This window comes from Mastomys coucha, unplaced genomic scaffold (genome assembly GCF_008632895.1).
Source record: "Mastomys coucha isolate ucsf_1 unplaced genomic scaffold, UCSF_Mcou_1 pScaffold13, whole genome shotgun sequence".
NCBI classification, from domain to species: domain Eukaryota; kingdom Metazoa; phylum Chordata; class Mammalia; order Rodentia; family Muridae; genus Mastomys; species Mastomys coucha.
In genome coordinates, this window is record NW_022196895.1 from 70,853,900 (window position 1) to 70,871,307 (window position 17,408).

A 17,408-nucleotide genomic window follows, 5' to 3' on the forward strand; every position below is an offset into this window, starting at 1 on the left:
CTTTCTTGGGTTTCTCTGTACAGCCCTGGCTGTCCTGAAACTCACCATGTAGACCAGGCTGGCCTCAAACTCAGAGATCTACCTGTTTCTGCCTCCCAAATGCTGGGATTAAAGGCATGCACAACCACTGCCCCACAAACCCCAGTTTCTGATCCATACAATGATCTATTAATACCTACTACAATGGATGTTGGCTGTGTCTCCCATCCCACCTTGAAGGAATCCAGGCTCCTATTCTCCACTTGCTAGAGTATTCTACCTCACAAGCAGGGCATGGTGGCACTCCCCTGTAATCCCAGAACTACGAAAGCTAAGGAGGACTATGAGTTTGAGGTTAGTCTGGGCTACATAGTGAAACCTCGTGTCAAAACTAGAAGACCAAGGAAACTAATCTGACCAAGTGTTGGTGTGTATCTCCAGGAATTCAGAGGCTATAATAGTATGTTTACAGACATGATAACGATGCTACAGGCCAAATCCTGAAGTATGGAGATTTTCCATGCCCGTCATCCCAGTCTCTTCCACAAATGAGCAAGAGGTGAGAGGGAAAGGGTGGGACGTGGAGAATGAGAATGAGAAGCCATCATGGATCAGATAGAGATCTATTTCTCAAATGCAATATTGGGATTTTGCCTTGATTCTGATTTGAACAAACTATAAAGACTTTGGGGGGGGGGTGAAAAAAAGACTGCTTTCAAACTAAGATATGAGATATTGTCTTAGGGTTTTACTGCTGTGAATAGACGCCATGACCAAGACAAATCTTATAAAAGACCACATTTGATTGGGGCTGGTTTACAGGTTCAGAGGTTCAGCCCATTACCATCAAGGTGGACACATGGCAGCATCCAGGCAGGCATGGTGCAGGAGGAGCTGAGGGTTCTACATATTCATCTGAAGGCTGCTAGCAGAATACTGGCTTCCAGGAAGCTAGGCTGAGGGTCTTATAGCCCACAGCCACAGTGACATACTTACTCCAACAGGGCCACACTTTGTAATAGTGCCACTCCCTGGCCCAAGCATATACAAACCATCACTGCTATATTAAGGCGCTGTTGTTGACGATGGTGGTTTGATGTATACGAATGGTATCATAGTTATATTAAAAATACAAGAGTGAAAAGGAGGAGGATTCTGGGAGAAGGCTACCTGGGAGAGAAAGAGGGGTGAGCTTAGTCAGCAGGAAGTCTCAGAAGCTGAAATGTGCTAGAGCTGGATTAGATTCTACGGAGGCTAGAAGCTTCCAGGACTAGGCCTGGGTTAGCAGACAGAGGCAGTGAGCCTCCCAGACGACAATGACAACAGGGGAATAAAAGTCACTTTTACAGGCCACAAAGCCCTGATCCTCCAGCTTCCTCTTCTGTTATGTTTGTTGGGGTCCTGGAATTACCTCACAAACCACATGAACACCAGTCTCATCAGACAGGGATAGTTAATGGGCATATGCCCCAGGACTGATCTACCAGGGCCATGGTCCAGATTCAGGAACTGAACTGTGACTCCCCCCCCCACCCCCCGCCCCAGTTAAGGTCCTACAGGGCTTTTTAAGCCTGAGAGCTACAAACAGCTGTGCTAAGTTATTCCATCAATCAGGATTTAAGGACAGGAGGATTTCCTTAGGAACTTGTCTTTGCCATACATTTATCCTGCTCCCTTTGGTTGGGACATTCTACTGTGGCAGGGGACTCGCCTTGTCTAATATTCATGTCCTAACTTGCCAACCAGGATGTCTGTTCTCAGGGAGGTTTTTAGAACTTAAACTTTACTCGAACACTACTCAAAATGGAAGTCTTATTTTAAGTCGTTTCTTATGTCTCTTATGTTAGGGTCCATCCTAGGTGCAGCTTAGAAAAGCAAATACCGTAAAAGCTCCCACACACGGGTGCAGGAAGTGCTGCTGGGTGGTTGGTTCTGGTCCTAGTTTATTGTGGGTAACTCTACAAAGCAGTTCTACTTACTTTGATCATGATTGGTTTAAAGGGCACAAAACACAACAGAATGTGTTATCAACGTGGCATTAGAAAGTTTCCTAATAACAGCAGAAACATATGAGAAAGTTTCCTTATGATGGCAGGCTAGCCAGGCCTTAATATTTTACCTAGGCCTTAGCAATGCTTTTTTTTTTTTTATGCCTCCTTCTTTTATTTTTAAGGTATTTTAAGTAAATCTCAGGTCTCTTTATGTGGAAGCACTGCACTGTATATCTTTAATGGATAAATGGGTAAACTCTCCCTGTCTGATGAGACTGGTGTTCATGTGGTTTGTGAGGTAATTCCAGGACCCCAACAAACATAACAGAAGAGGAAGCTGGAGGATCAGGGTTTCGTAGCCTGTAAAAGTGACTTTTATTCCCCTGTTGTCAATGTCATCTGGGAGGCTCACTGCCTCTGTCTGCTAACCCAGGCCTAGTCCTGGAAGCTTCTAGCCTCTGGACAACCTAATCTCTGACTAGAATGTTTTTAGCCTCTGAGATTCACTGCTGAATAAGCTCACCCTTACTAGTTCTTTCTGAATTCTAACTGGCTGATTCAACTCAGCAGTTCTGGCTCAAACTCCTCTCCCAGCTGACTGATTCAATCTGGCTTCTCTTTCACCCTCTGAATTGCTCTGCCTGGCCTCAAACTAATGCTAACAATCTGTTCTAATCTTTTGGCTCCTTCTTGTTCTCTTGCTCATTCTGTCTTCACCTATGTCTAGCTTGTTCTCTCTTCAGTCTGTCTCTGCATAACTCTCCCAGTAACACTGCCTCCTTCTCCCTCTCTGTGCTGCTGCTCTGCTCTCCCTCTCAGCTCTACTGCACTGCTCTAGTATCCAGTATTGTACCCTCTCCTCCTGCACTGTCTCTCTCTTAATAGCTTCCCTTTCCTCTCTCTTCTCATGAGAGTTGGGCATATCCTATTTTTGTCTAATCTTTCTCTGATTCATCCCTTTGTTTGCCACTCAATTAGACTTCATTTTCAAAATGGGTGCTTCCTTCTACAAACTAACTTTACCTTCATTGTTTGAGATTAAAGGTGTGTGAGCCACACCCCAAGTAAAAACAGGTTCAAATGTCCTGTAACACTGGCCAGATGAGAGAGAAAGGAAAAGACACAACACAGACTTCTCCGGAAGTTCCGTATAAGCGACTGTATATTTCTTTGTGTGTGTATTTTAAATTTCCCTAAGCTTAAATCTGAAGACAAAACTTTCAAAAAGTAGTCTCCTTATATAACCAGGCTGGTCTCTAACTTCACTGAGTAACACAAGCTGGCCTGGAACTCATGATTCTCCTGCCTCATCTTCCTGAGTGGTGTGTGCCAGCACATCTGATAGGACAAAAGTTTGAATAAGGCCACACGGACTACTGATTTTGATTATTCCTGTTCCTCCCCTCGTTTCAGCCTATTGTGCCGCTCAGTATCCAATCAAGAATGGAAAGAGCATCTTACTGTCTTTACACACGTCCAAGATCCAGTCCGTTAGCTAGCTCATTAGCCGTATCCCCAGAAAAGTCCTGTGATTGGACTCCTTCGACCACTGGGACCAGCCTAGCATGAGTGACCCTCAGAGTTTGCAAAACCATCCATATCTCTCTCCTTATGTCTACTCCCACCCCCCAAGTTTGCTCTCTACAGGGAAGTCAAGGTTATTTTTCTAAAATATAAATTGTATCATTTCTTTCTTGCCTAGAACTGTTCAACAGTACAAACACACACACACACTCACAGACACACACATGCATACACACACACAGACACACACAGACACACACAGACACACACACACACACACACACACACACAGTGGCAGGAATCAAAGCCAGGTCTTGAGAGTCTAGGCAAGTATTCTACTAGTAATCTACATTCCAAGGCCGAGGTTCTAGTTAAGGGTGAGTTATATATTCACCTCTGAGATCCCCAGGAAAAAATAATGAGACAGTGGTTTGATATCTGGGTCTATCTAACTTAAGAGGATGATTTCTTTGGGAGTTTACAGCCTGTAGTAAACGCTTGTGAAGAAAGGGACTCCCTAGGAAAAAGCCGTAATACTCAGCGTTTGGTAGTGAGGGCAGAGGACAGGAGGATCTTTGACACTATATCCAGAAGCCATGTGAGCCCAAGGCATTGTAAGCCAACTCAGTCCCGGGAGTCTGAGCTGCCTGGAAGGGAGAGAACAGACGGTCTAAAGCCAGGCTGTAATAGAATCAGAGACAAGAAAGAAAGGAAAAGAAAATGCCAACACTTTTCTGCAACCACGAAGATCTGGAGTTGGCCCTGGGGACAGTAATCCTGACCCAGGGTCTTCAGGTGGCCTGACCTCCACAGTTAACATCTCCCTGACTGACTCACTCACTCCCCATCTCACCCCACCCCTGGCTTTTCTCTCCCACTCCCACCCTACTTCCGTAGCTTCCCAAGGACTGGTTTTATAGGTCAGTCTTTCACCTTTTTGTGGAGACAGGGTTTCGTGTAGTGCTTGCTGGCCTTGAATTCTTTTTGTCTTAATAAATAAATACATTAAAAAATTAGACTTATTTAATGTGTATGAGTATTTTGCCTGCAAGCGGGTATGTGCACTTCGGGTGTGCCTGGCGCCTATCGAGGGCAGAAGGCATCTATCTAACTCCCTGGAACTGGAGTTACATATGTGAGCAACCTTATGGGAACAGGGTCTTCTTCAAGAGCAACAAATGTTATTCATTGCTGAGCCATCTCTCCATCTCCGGCCCTAGTCTCCATTCTAACCAACAACGCTAGAATTTCAGGTATGAGGCACCATGACATATGCCCTTAGGCTATATATTTAAGACAGGGTCTCACTGTATAGCCCTGGCTGGCTTCCAACTTGGTGCGGTCCACTGTCCTACCCGCCGAGTGCTGGAATTAAAGGCTAGCACATCCATTTCTGGCTCTAGCCTTTCATCTTCACTGTCCATTTACAAAACGACTTTCATGCCAGCTCTTGGGAGGCAGAGACAGGTAGATTTCTGAGTTCGAGGCCAGTCTGGTCTACAGAGCGAGTTCCAGGACAGACAGAGATACACAGAGAAACTCTGTCTCGAAAAACAAACAAACAAGAAGACTGTCTTTATTTACTGCCACCTAAACCCCATACATTTTAATTTCTGAATTAAAAGAAAAAAAAAGGAGAGTCCCTGGAGATGCAGTGCTTTACAAACTTCTCTAAAAGCATCCCACACTTCCTCCCTTCTCGGCCCGCCCACTCCTCGGATCTCGTTCCTCGGGCCGGAAGTCTCGCGAGAGGTCGAGCTCTCATGAATTCTCCCAGTAGCCTTCGCGCTTCCTCTTCCTGTAAGCGGCCAGAGGTGAGTGTTAGTCGGTGCCGGGTTCTGGGGGCGAATCCTCCGCCATCGCTGCCATCGTGGCTTCGGGGGCGCCGGGTGTCGCGGTCCCGGCATCCGAGCTCGAAGGGCCATGCGTCCTCGCCACCGGCGGCCGTGCTCTGTCTGTGTGGGCGCCTCCGACCTGGATGGAGCCCCGGGTCGCGCGGGCCTCGGCAGGCCGGGGAGCAGCGTGATGGGCGGCCATGGGTGACGGGGCCCGGCCGCCCGAGGCTGCGCTCCTACGGTGAGGGGCGGCCTAGGACCAGGCGAGGGTGCGGAGGTCAGCGCCGGGTGGGCGGCTCGGGACCGAGTCAGTGGGGAGGCCGGCTCTGCAGAGAGCTGTGGCTCCATCGTGCCATGCTGCTGCGAGGTCCCTGGCTGCAGAGGCACGGGGTGGAGAACAGCCGCAGACAGGGGCGGGTCTGGAGGTTCTAGGAAAGCCAGGGCAGTTGTACAGAGAAACCCCGTCTCCCACCCCACCCCCCAAAAGAAGGGGGTGAAAGATGGCTGCGATGATGTCACTTCTTAGGACACCTTTGGATTAATCGTGAAAAGAACTATTCTCTGAGCAGCCGGGGGTCGTTGAAACCTCCTTGGTTTCCAAGCTGGTTGTGTTAGTTACTAGCTGCTGTGTCCGCAGGTGACCCGTGAAGATGGTTCGCTACTCCCTCGACCCGGAAAACCCCACAAAATGTAAGTGACTGACGAGGACGTGCTTCTGTTTTGTGTTGTGGGTTTGGCGTGTTCATAATGCAACCAATAACGGACTTTTTCCCCCCTCTTTGTTTGTAGCATGCAAATCAAGAGGTTCAAACCTCCGTGTTCACTTTAAGGTAAGGAAGTCTGTCATCTTGTTGAAGATTCCTGACTTAATTCTGAATGCCTCTGAAAGGTAGCTGCAGTGATGGCTTTCTTAGGACACCTTTGGATTCACCATGAAAATAAGTAAATTCTGAGCAGCCACCTTTTCTATAAGTAGATCGTCAGGGTGGGGGTGCTTGAGTAAAATTTGTCACTGTTGCAGAAGGTGGGTATGTGATTACAAGATCGTGGAGCTTGCCGAACTGTGAATTTATTCATCTCTCAAAATGCAATACTGTTAACCAAACCTTTGTGGCTTCTATTAGAACACCCGGGAAACTGCCCAGGCCATCAAGGGCATGCATATCCGCAAAGCCACCAAGTATCTGAAGGATGTCACTTTGAAGAAGCAATGTGTGCCATTCCGGCGGTATAATGGTGGAGTCGGTAGGTGTGCCCAGGTGAGATGCGTTTAGGAATGCTGTTGCAAACTGTAAGGAGGTGGGGGAATGGACAACAGTCTTTTCAGTCAGTTGGGTTGCTGTGATGACTCTCTTAGGACACCTTTGGATTAACCGTGAAATGAAACACATTCTGAGCAACCTTGGTGCTGGCTTTAACTGGGCCTCAATGCTGACCCATCAAGGAAGGTAACAAACTGCTTTCCTGTTTTCTCTTTCAGGCCAAACAGTGGGGCTGGACACAGGGACGGTGGCCAAAAAAGAGTGCTGAGTTTTTGCTGCACATGCTTAAAAATGCAGAGAGTAATGCTGAACTTAAGGTACCTGAGCCATCGCTGTCCTTTTGGCATATTCTGGGGTCGGTCTGGTCTACATAGTAAGAAACTCTTTTAGAGAAAGGCCATGATAATGTTTTTGTGTTCTGCCTCTATCCGGTATTACAGAATTTTCCCTAAAATGGTTTAAGATGTGCTATCTTCTTTGGTCTGGGAGTTTATAGCTTATTGATATGTGCAGATTAAGGTGTGGCACCCAAAAAATTTTTCATCTGCTTAATGTTATTTGCCTTCTGAGGAATTGGTTAGGGTTAGAGATGGTATAGTTTGTTGACATCTATGTGTAGAGGTTGGATAGTGATACTCTCCTTCACATTTGAAAATGTGATTTTTTTTCTCCCATGACGTTGGGAAAACATACTGTAAGAAGGCAATGAGACTGAGTAATGGTCTGTCTCTAACCACTCTAAGGGTTATAGAAAATATTTAGTATAACCCTAAGGGTTATACTAAATATTGTGGTTTTTCAAGACAGGGTTTCTCTGTATAGCCTTGGCTGTCCTGGAACTCTGTAGACCAGGCTGGCCTCGAACTCAGAAATCCGGCTGCCTCCCAAGTGCTGGGATTAAAGGCATGCATTACTACTGCCCGCCGACAACATGTATTTAATAGACTAAATTTAGGGCAATTGAATGTCTTAAATAATGCCATAAAATAAGGGTTGCCTTTCATGATCTCACTCGAGAATCACTACCTAAAATGCACAGTGACATTGCACTCAGGATGTTCAAGGTCATCCACGTTAAGAGGCTGGCCTGGGGTACTGAAGCTTTATTGAAAAGCAGATGTTTGATTTCTCTCTCGTCATTTCCAGGGTTTAGACGTAGATTCTCTAGTCATTGAACACATCCAGGTGAACAAGGCACCTAAGATGCGCCGACGAACCTACAGAGCTCATGGCCGGATCAACCCATACATGAGCTCCCCCTGCCACATTGAGATGATCCTCACTGAGAAGGAGCAAATTGTTCCAAAGCCAGAAGAGGAGGTGGCACAGAAGAAAAAGGTAAGTCGCTCAGTATGCTGGTATGTATTGCTGGAGAGACAAGTGGTGCTGTGGTGTCTGTCATGACTGGAGGCTGTACTGACCAATCCTTACCCACTTCAGTGTGGCTTCTGTGGCATACCTCTGCAGAACCTGTGCCCCCACTGGATTACTCCTGGCATTTGGTATCTCTATAATAACGAATAATTTGACCCTTTTGGCACTTGGCCATTTGTCCTTAATCTTTAGCAGTTGAGCTTTTCCTGTTTTCTTATGTGTGAATTTGAGTCCTAAGATTTAGTGCTTCTTCTAGTCCAGAAACTTAAATGGTTCCTCTGTTTGTCTTCACAGATATCCCAGAAGAAACTGAAGAAACAAAAACTCATGGCACGGGAATAAATTCAGCATAAAATAAATGCAGATAAACTAAAGGTCTTGTGGTGGTCTTTATACACAGATTGTCTTAGATTATCTGTTCATGAGCCCTGTTGGGAGACATGTGCTTTAACATTCAGAAGAACTTTTTATTATTAAGCAGTGAAATAGATTACTCCCAACGATATGACCATGTAAATAAATGTCTAGCTTTATTGAATTAGCTAAGAATACCGGTATAAAGTATGTGTCATTCACAAACTATTGGGTATATAAGCCTTCCTTGGGAAAGGAATTATTTACAATTGATTTCTAATTAAGCTATATCATAGCTTAAGATACTTACTTGTGTCGGGCAGTGGCAGCTCATGCCTCCCACGTAGCTTACAGCTTGACTTAATGCACAAATTTTCAAGCCATGCATCCCACATACTGAAAACCTGTCTATTTGCCTATTTAGGGCACTCAGAAAATTCCAGTTAGTATGTAGACCTTTGCCTTTGAAACCATGTTTTAGGTTTTGTGCTTGCCTCATAGGGTTTAAATGGCTCGGTGAAGGTTCCAAACCTAGATGTTCAGGACACGAGAAAGAGAAACGAGCTTCCCAAGTTCTGTGGTCACCAGAACCTGATCTTTATCTTTTGAACATATCAGACCATGTCTTGCAGCACAATGGTTCCTTTGAACCTTTTGTGAACAAGGCTCTGTGGGAAGAGTGGTTTCTTTTGGGTTGTTCAAAGTAGCAATTACATAAGATCAGCAAAGAGGTTTTGTGTCAACCAGCAGTGGGTAAGAGTGCCAAGTTCAGCCTGGCAGTGGTGGGCCGTGCAATTGGGAGGCAGAGGCTGGCAGATTTTCTGAGTTTGAGGCCAGCCTGCACTACAGAGAGTTGCCAGGACAGCCAGGGCCAACCAGAAAAACCCTTTTTCTAAAAACCAAAAAAGAGTTCCAAATTCACAACTTTACCAAGAAACCAGTCCGCTGTTCTAGTAAGAAGAGTAGAATGGGCTGCAGCTCATGGTTTGAGTGCTAGAAACAACCCAGACCCGTTTTTACCCACTTGAGCAAAAGTCCCTAATTATGAGTTGGGGAACACAATTCCTGCTTCCAGGGAGACCATAACTTGAGAATCCTGACGAGACTAGTCTGAGCATCTAGTGTGAAAACCCAAAAGATGATCTGGCTTTAGCACATCTGAGCCTAAAAAAGCCCTATTACGTGCCAGGGCCGTTCCTATGGCTGGTGAGGAGGACCGGGTAAGCCTTACCCCAGAGTCCTGTTTCAAATCTTGGCCAGCACAGCACTAGTTTTTCAGAATCTAGTCGGTCAGGTGCTTTGGAAATCTGTTTTCGGCACACAGCGGCACCCTCTGCTAACCCGGAAGGGCTAGCCTCAGGCGCTGACTACAGCGCAGCTCCGGAAGTGCGGCGAGCTCTGCACGCGTCATCGTTGCGTTCTGTGCACCCCTTGGGTGACGTTTATGGCTTTGTCAGTGTCTTGCCCTGCCATTGGCTGTTGGCAGCCCGGCCTCCCGGAAGTGCGGGCATCGCCCTGGGCGTCTTGGTGGTGGCGAGTGAAGTTTCGGGAGTTGGGGCTCGCGCTGAGGGTGTCTGTCAGCGGCGCTGTTCGGCGGCTTGACGTCCCCAGACGCTGTGCGTTGCGCCGGTGCACCCCAGGAATTAGGTAGCTGTTTGCCTTGCATTTCTGCACCGATCTCCATCCGTGGACCTCGGTGTCCCCTCCTTGCTTCCCTCGCGCTTTTCCTCCCTTTGGACCCGCAGAGTGGGTGCTCCTCCTCTCTGTGCCACTGGCCCTCTGCAGCTTCCCTACTTTTTGATGTTGTCTTTGACTTGTTCAGTTCCTTTCGGGTCTTCCAAAGAAGGCGACTACGGCTCTGTTGGGCAGTTCTGGTAGATCCCTAGCCTTTTCCTCTCTCTTCCATTGTCCTCTTAGGCCAAGATGAATGAAAGATTACGCTCCTTGATGGCTTGGATAGTAGTTAAAATAGTAGTCTACCTTGTCATCTTCTAGATTTTTCACCGCAGTTTTCATAGAATAAAATAAAACATTTATCAGATAGTTACGAGGATTAAGGGAGAATACTATTGGCTTACTAATTAAAAGATCCTAAAAGGTTTTATAAAGCCCATGCTGTGGAAGTCAGGAGTGGTGGTGCACCCCTTTCATCTCAACTCAAAGGAGGCAGAGGCAAGTGAGTCTCTTAAATTTAAGGCCAGTCAAGGCTATAGAGTGAGACCTTGTCAATTACTGGCACTGGTTCTTGGGAGTTTTTACCTAGACCATAATGTGTACAAATTTCTAAAATACTAGCTACAAGTAGGATCTTAAAAAAACAACACGGTGGCAGTTGAGTAGGAAAAAGGCCTGAAAAGGAGTGGTAAAATTCTCAAAGAAGTAATTTTTTTAATTGGAGAAAAGGTTAAAAAAAAAAGAAAGGTTGTTGCTTTTTTGTTTTGTTTTGTTTTTTTAAGACAAGATCTCACTGTGTAGTCCAGCTGGTCTAAAAACTCTAGACTTGTTTTTGGTTTTTCATTTTGAGGATAGGATCTCCTTACATAGTTGATGCAGGCCTTGAGCTCTACGGGCATCCAGGCTGACTTATGTCTCTTAGCCTCCAAAATAGTTGAGATCACAAGCCTGGCCTGTTTGTTTTGTTACATTTCTATTTTGGGCTGTAGTCACACTATTGAGTGAATACTGTGTTCTTGTAAGGTGGGGGTCCTCTTTCTGCATTTTCTCATGAGGGGATTACGGCACAGTCCTGTTGATTAATTTATCCAAGAAACACCTTCAGAAAGTGATGCAGGTCTCAAATCCAGGCATTCTAACTATGAAATCTGTGAAGCACTGCGCTGTGGCACTATACAAGGGTGCAAGACCTAGAGCGTTGTATATCTCCAGCTCAGATTCAAAACGTGGAACTGATTTTTATTTTATGTCCATTGGTGTTTTGCCTGCATGTGTGAGGGAATCAGATCCCCTGGAATGGGAGTCACAGACAGTGTGATCTGCCATGTCAGTGTTGTTAACTACTGAGCCATCTCCCTAGCCCTGCTAACTGACTTTGGATTTTTCGAGACAGGGTTACTCTGTGTAGCCCCAGCTGTCCTGGAACTCACTCTGTAGACTAGACTGTCCTCGAACTCAGAGATCTGCCTGCTTCTGTCTCTCCTGAGTGCTGGGACTAAATGTGTGCACCACTTCCACCCAGCAACTAAACTGATTTTTTTTTTTTTTTAATCAAAGGTATGTTCTTATAAGTTTTGGAGATTACTTTGGAAATTTTTAAAATTATTTTGACTAGGATTGATTCCTTCCTTTATAAGATATCTAGTCATTCCTTGATGAAAATTTATACTTGCTTATAGTTTTTGCCTGTAATTTATTTCAGAATTGTATTCAGATTGAATCATAACTCTGGGGCCAGAGGGCAGTGGTGCATGCCTTTAATCCCAGCACTCAGGAGGCAGAGACATGCAGATCTCTGAGTTTGAGGACATCTAAGGCTACACAGAAAAATCCTGTCTTGAAAAATCAAAAAAAGGGCAGGAGAGATGGCTCAGTGGTTAAGAGCACTGATTGCTCTTCCAGAGGTCCTGAGTTCAATTACTAGCAACCATATGGTGGCTCACAACCATCTATAGTGAGATCTGATGCCCTCTTCTGGTGTGTCTAAAGACATTGACAGTGTACTCATATACATAAAATAAATCAATCAAAAAGAAAAATCAAAAAAGAATCATAACTCTTTGACCTGCATTATGAATAAGTTAAAGTATTTTTGGTGCTGATTCATTCAACAATCAATGCTATTTAATTAAACTATTCTGAAAATGCTAGGCAGTGGTGGCGCACACCTTTAGTTCCATCGCTTGGGAGGCAGAGACAGGCGGATTTCTGAGTTTGAGGTCAGCCTGGTCTACAGAGTGAGTTCCAGGACAGCCAGGGCTATACAGAGAAACCCTGTCTTGAAAAACCAAAAAATTATTCTGAAAATTAGAGTATTTGAAATCTTTGTGTATTGTTCTGAAACTTGTCTTTAGGAACTTTGTGCTGGTTAGTTTTAATTAGTTTTAATTATTAACTTGGTATAACCTAGAATTACCCGGGAAGAGAGTTTCCAGATCACTTGGCCTTGAGCATGTCTGTAAGGGATTGTTTGCTTTTGGGGGGGGTGGGAGGGTTGAGACAGGGTTTCTCTGTGTACCCCTTGCTACATGACTGTCTTAGTTACAGTCTCATTGCTATGAATAGACACCATGACCAAGGCAACTCTTATCAGCACGTTTAATTGGGACTGGCTTACAAGTTCAGAGGTTCCGTCCATTATCATCAAGGCAGGAGCATGGCAGCATCCAGGCAGGCATGGTGCAGGAGGAGCTGAGAGTTCTACATCTTCATCTGAAGGCTGCTAGCAGAATACTGGCTTACAGGCATCGAGGATGAGGGTCTTATGTCCACAGTGACACACCTACTCCAACAGGGCCACCCCTTCTAATAGTGCCACTGCCTGGGCCCAACATATCAAACCATCACAATGGCTTTAACCCCATAACTGGATGGGTAGAGGAGGAGCTGGGCCACATAGAGAGTTCCAGCCAGGTAGGGCTCTGTGGTGAAAGACTGTTTAAAAAGGAAAAAGAATGTAGAAGTATTAACTTTTAGATATGAACAATTTACTTACATGATAATTCTTATCTTAGGTTTACTATTGCTGTGATGAAATACTATGACCAAAGCAAGTTGGGGAGGAAAAGGTTTATGTGGGTTACACCTCCACATCACTGTTCATCATTGAAAGAAGTCAGGACAGGAACTTGAATGAAGCAGGAAGCTGATGTAGGGGCTGTGGAGAAGGGCTACTTATTGGCTTGCTCCTTATTGCTTGCACAGCCTGCTTATAGAACGAACACAGGCCCACCAGTCTAGGGATGGCACCACCTACAGTTGGCTCAGCTGTTACCCCCATGGATTGGTAATTAAAAAAATACCCTACAGACCTGCCTACAGCCTAGTATTAAAGAGGGTTTTTTTTTGTTTTTTTGAGACAGGGTTTCTCTGTGTAGCCCTGGCTGTCCTGGAACTCACTCTGTAGACCAAGCTGGCCTCGAACTCAGAAATCCTCCTGCCTCTGCCTCCCAAGTGCTGGAATTAAAGGTGTGCGCCACCACCGCCCGGCTTTTTTGGTTTTTTGAGACAGGGTTTCTCTGTATAGCCCAGGCTGTCCTGGATAAAGAGGTCTTTTTAAAATAAATAAATTAACTTTTTGAGACAGTGTCTCACTATATAATTCTGGCTGTGCCAGAACTCACTATGTAGACTAGGCTCGCCTTATGCTCACTGAGGTCCACCTGCCCCTGTCTCCCCAAGTGCTGGGATTAAAGGCAGGTACTACTACTATGCTTGGCCACAGGCATTTTCTTAATATAAATTTCTTAATAGAATTTCTTGGGGCTGAAGAGATGGCTCAGCAGTTAAGAGCACTGACTGCTCTTCCAAAGGTCCTGAGTTCAAATCCCAGCAACCACATGGTGGCTCACAACCATCTGTAATGGGGATCCTATGCCCTCTTCTGGAGTGTCTGAAGACAGCTACAGTGTACTGACATGTAATAAATAAATCTTAAAAAAAAAAAGGATTTCTCTTAGATGACGGACGTTAGCATGTATCAGGCTGACATAATACTATTCAGCATAGCACTGAATAAAATCGTACTTATTACAAGGAATACAAGGTAGAGATGGCTCAGAGGTTAAGAGTGGGGGCTGCTGTTCCAGAGGCCCCAGGTTCATATCCCAGCTCCCACATGACTTGCTTCTGGACCCCACAGGTGCTTCATGCTCATGATGCACAGACATATGCAAGAGAAACATCAATACACATAAAATAAAAAAGTAAATCTTTAAGCACTAAAATAAGTATAAAAGAAAGTTGACCTATAGGCCCAGCAGTGGTGGCGCATGCCTTTCATCCCAGCACTTGGGAGGCAGAGGCAGGCGGATTTCTGAGTTCAAGGCCAGCCTGGTCTACAGAGTGAGTTCCAGGACAGCCAGGGCTACACAGAGAAACCCTGCCTCAAAAAACCAAGAAAAAAAAAAAAAGAGAGAGTTGACTACATAGTGGCACCTGGAAATCAGCACTGGGGGGTGGGGGGGGGTCATAAGGTTCCAAGACAGCCTGGACCATTCTCAAAACCAAACCAAACCAAACCAAACCAAAAAAAGCAATTATAGGGTTTAAGGTGATAGCATCATTTTTTCTATCCAGCATAAGGCAGGCCCCCATACCCCAGCCACCCAGTCCCCCCAAATAGAAAGGGAGACTTGGCAGAGGCTGATTTGCAAGCCTAGAGTTTGAGTTTTGTATTACAGATTTTGCCTTTAGCATTGTTCTGTTGGCAAACTGTGGGGTTTTTTTGTTTGTTTTGTTTGTTTTTTAAGTGAGAATGTCCTTCCAGCTGGTAAAATTACGAGGTTTTTTTTTAAGATTTATTTTATTTATGTGGAGAGCAGTCAGTGCTCTTAACTGCTGAGCCATCTCTCCAGCCCTGGGTTTTGTCTTTTCAAGACAAGGTTTCTCTGTGTAGCCTTGGCTGTCATGGAGCTCAGTTCTGTAGACCAGGCTGGCATTGCACTCACAGAGTTCTCTCCCTCTGCTTCCCATTTGCTAGGATTAAAGGTGTGTGCACCACAGCCTAGCCTGTTGTTAATTCTAAGTTACTTATATTAGTTTGCGATAAGGGCACCCTATATTTTGCGTATAAGTAATACTGTTTTCCCTTGTTACTATTTTACCATTATTACTATTCAAAACAAAACAAGCAAGCAAGCAAACAAACAAAAAAATCCTTCTCGATGGGGCGCCCTGACTGTCCTGGAACTCCCTAGGTAGACCAAGGTGACCTCTGACTAGTAAACATCAAATGCTGGAATTACCGACAGGTACTAACATGCCCAGCTCTAAGTCATTTGTTTTGAAATCTGTAGAACATCTAGTTTCTCTGGTGGTCTCATCATTCTCCTTCTTATTATTTCATTATTACTGTGTATCAGTTTGGTGTATGTGTTCACGGGAGGGAGTACTCTACTGTGCTGTGTGGGGGTCAGAGGACAATTTGAAGGAGTTGGTTTCCTCTACCATCTGGGTTTCAGTGGCACGCACCTTTACCTACTAAACCGTCCTAGCCCTTCCTGGTTCTGTTAGAAGTAAATGAGTGGGTACACTGTGTAAAGTATCTAGCACATATTGTTGGTGTTTCTAAAAGTTCTTTTATTGCATTCTTATTTGTTGTGTGGACATACGTACCCCTGACATGGTGTGCCTGTGGTAGAGGTCTAAGTGGTGATTTGGTTCTGTCTTTTCACTGGCTTGGTCCTGGGTATTCGACTTAGGCTGTCAGGCTTGGAGGCAGGAACCTCTGTCCACTAACGTGTCTTTCATCACAGAATCTCTTAGAAAGCAGCGCTGACTGGAAAGGATTGGACGCTGGTGTCTCAGTGTTCCCGTCTCCTCACCCGTTCCTCTACCTTGCAGAGAGCAGCATTTCGGTTTAGAAACCTTTGCTTTTAGCAAATATTTTTCTAGGTAGCTCCCACCTCCTCTGGATATGATCCTTTCCCTGAGGTGTGCTAACTTCTTCCCCTTGTGGTGTCGCAGTTGCGGAGCTCCAGCCTGGGACAATGGTGTGCATTCCTTGCATCGTCATTCCAGTCCTGCTCTGGATCTTTAAAAAGTTCCTGGAGCCGTATATATACCCTGTGTTCAATCGCTTATGGCCTAAAAAGCCTATACAGCAATCCGGCGATAAGAATGCGGGCAACTGCAAGGTAAGGCCTCCCAAGTTCGCAGGAGCTGGGCGAGGGGCGGCGCTGGGAACCTAAGGCCTCCCAAGTTCGCAGGAGCTGGGCGAGGGGCGGCGCTGGGAACCGCGCGGGCTTCTGGAAGGGCGAGCCTCTGGATCTCGAAGCTTTACTGTGTCTCAGTTTTAGTTATTAACATTTGATCGGAAGATTTGAAACCAGGATTCTGATTAATGTGTTGTCCTTTGCCTTCCTTCCCCACCTGACGTGGGGATTGAACCCTGGGCCAGGAGCCCACCAGGAAAGCCCTCTACCACCACTGAATCCCCAGGCCCACCGCGAAGCTTGTTTTGAACAGGAATGCTTAGAGCGCAGGTGCCTTCGCGGGTGCCTTCGCTGGTGCCAGTCGCTGCACGGACTGGACTGCAGCTATGTGACCTTACGTAACCTGCATCATTCTGGGGGCGGTCAGTCAGGGCCGAAGTTTATTGTCTGCTTCTAGAAAGAATGTTTGTAAAATCAGTACCTTCTGGTTACAGTAATTCTCGAATCTTCTCTCACTTCAGGGTGCCGGTACAAATGGATTACCCACCAAAGGACCAACAGAAGTCTCTGATAAAAAGAAAGACTAGTGTGGTTCTCTCGAAGGCCCCTGGCTGTTTCCAAATGGACCCGATAATTTGAAGCACCTTCTTTGTCTCTGACTTTTTTCTCTGAGACCAGGATTCTAGATAAATAGTTTAGCTTCCACCTGATACCGATCAGGGAGTACATGGTATTTATATTTAAAATTCCAGTAGTTATATTTAATGATCTCACCCCAAGTCTCTTTTTCATTAAAGTAGCTTTCGTTTCTATTATTCCGACTTACTAATATGAACGACAAGAAGGCCTGTGCGAGCCTGTGCGAGCCGACACCCAGGGCCAGTCGTGACCCTTCACGTTCTTTCTCACGAGTTTGTGATTTTCACTTCCTGTGGGCTCCTGAGTGGGATGAGTCTTAGTGCAAAACAGTGCAGGTCCCCGGGATGCGATGGAAAGATGTGATCACCAACAAAGGCGATGGCGAGTGAACAGTGGAGAGTGGTCACCGCTCCAAGGAAGTCGGGAAAGGAAGAGGGGCAGCTTCTTTGAAAATGTGACATCAACATTGTGGTCAGTCACACCACTTCTACTCTCTGTACTTCTAGGCCTGACAATGTATTAAATATCCTTTTAACTTGTGGTTCTTTCTTTTTGTCTGTTCATATTTGAAAGGTTTTTTTGTTTTTTAGTTTTTTTGTTTTTGTTTTTTGGTTGTTTTTT

General features: G+C 45.5%; 2 protein-coding genes and 3 non-coding genes across 6 annotated transcripts; all 5 read left to right on the forward strand.

The window, feature by feature from the left end:
* The first annotated feature begins 5,246 nt into the window (after positions 1 to 5,246).
* Positions 5,247 to 8,511, forward strand: LOC116087355 (60S ribosomal protein L17). 2 transcript variants are annotated; one of them, XM_031366045.1, is made up of 7 exons: positions 5,247 to 5,308; positions 5,967 to 6,019; positions 6,119 to 6,159; positions 6,454 to 6,588; positions 6,810 to 6,908; positions 7,738 to 7,929; positions 8,260 to 8,511. In XM_031366045.1, exons 2-7 carry the CDS (start codon positions 5,980 to 5,982, stop codon positions 8,305 to 8,307), a joined length of 555 nt encoding a protein of 184 aa, XP_031221905.1. In that variant the 5' UTR covers positions 5,247 to 5,308; positions 5,967 to 5,979; the 3' UTR covers positions 8,308 to 8,511. The 2 variants fall into 2 exon arrangements, with proteins under 2 accessions (XP_031221905.1, XP_031221906.1); XM_031366046.1 differs by lacking the exon at positions 5,247 to 5,308 and adding an exon at positions 5,546 to 5,570.
* LOC116087865 lies at positions 5,834 to 5,899 on the forward strand. Its single transcript, XR_004117657.1, has one exon. It is a non-coding gene; the product is annotated as a small nucleolar RNA SNORD58 (small nucleolar RNA).
* On the forward strand, positions 6,223 to 6,287 carry LOC116087864. The gene has a single exon (XR_004117656.1). It is a non-coding gene; the product is annotated as a small nucleolar RNA SNORD58 (small nucleolar RNA).
* LOC116087863 lies at positions 6,666 to 6,730 on the forward strand. Its single transcript, XR_004117655.1, has one exon. It is a non-coding gene; the product is annotated as a small nucleolar RNA SNORD58 (small nucleolar RNA).
* Positions 8,512 to 9,787: 1,276 nt separating the features above from the next.
* CUNH18orf32 (chromosome unknown C18orf32 homolog) lies at positions 9,788 to 17,328 on the forward strand. The gene is made up of 3 exons (XM_031366048.1): positions 9,788 to 9,966; positions 15,961 to 16,130; positions 16,670 to 17,328. The coding sequence occupies exons 2-3, from the start codon at positions 15,984 to 15,986 to the stop codon at positions 16,733 to 16,735; spliced, it is 213 nt and encodes a 70-aa protein (XP_031221908.1). The 5' UTR covers positions 9,788 to 9,966; positions 15,961 to 15,983; the 3' UTR covers positions 16,736 to 17,328.
* The last annotated feature ends 80 nt before the right edge of the window (positions 17,329 to 17,408 follow it).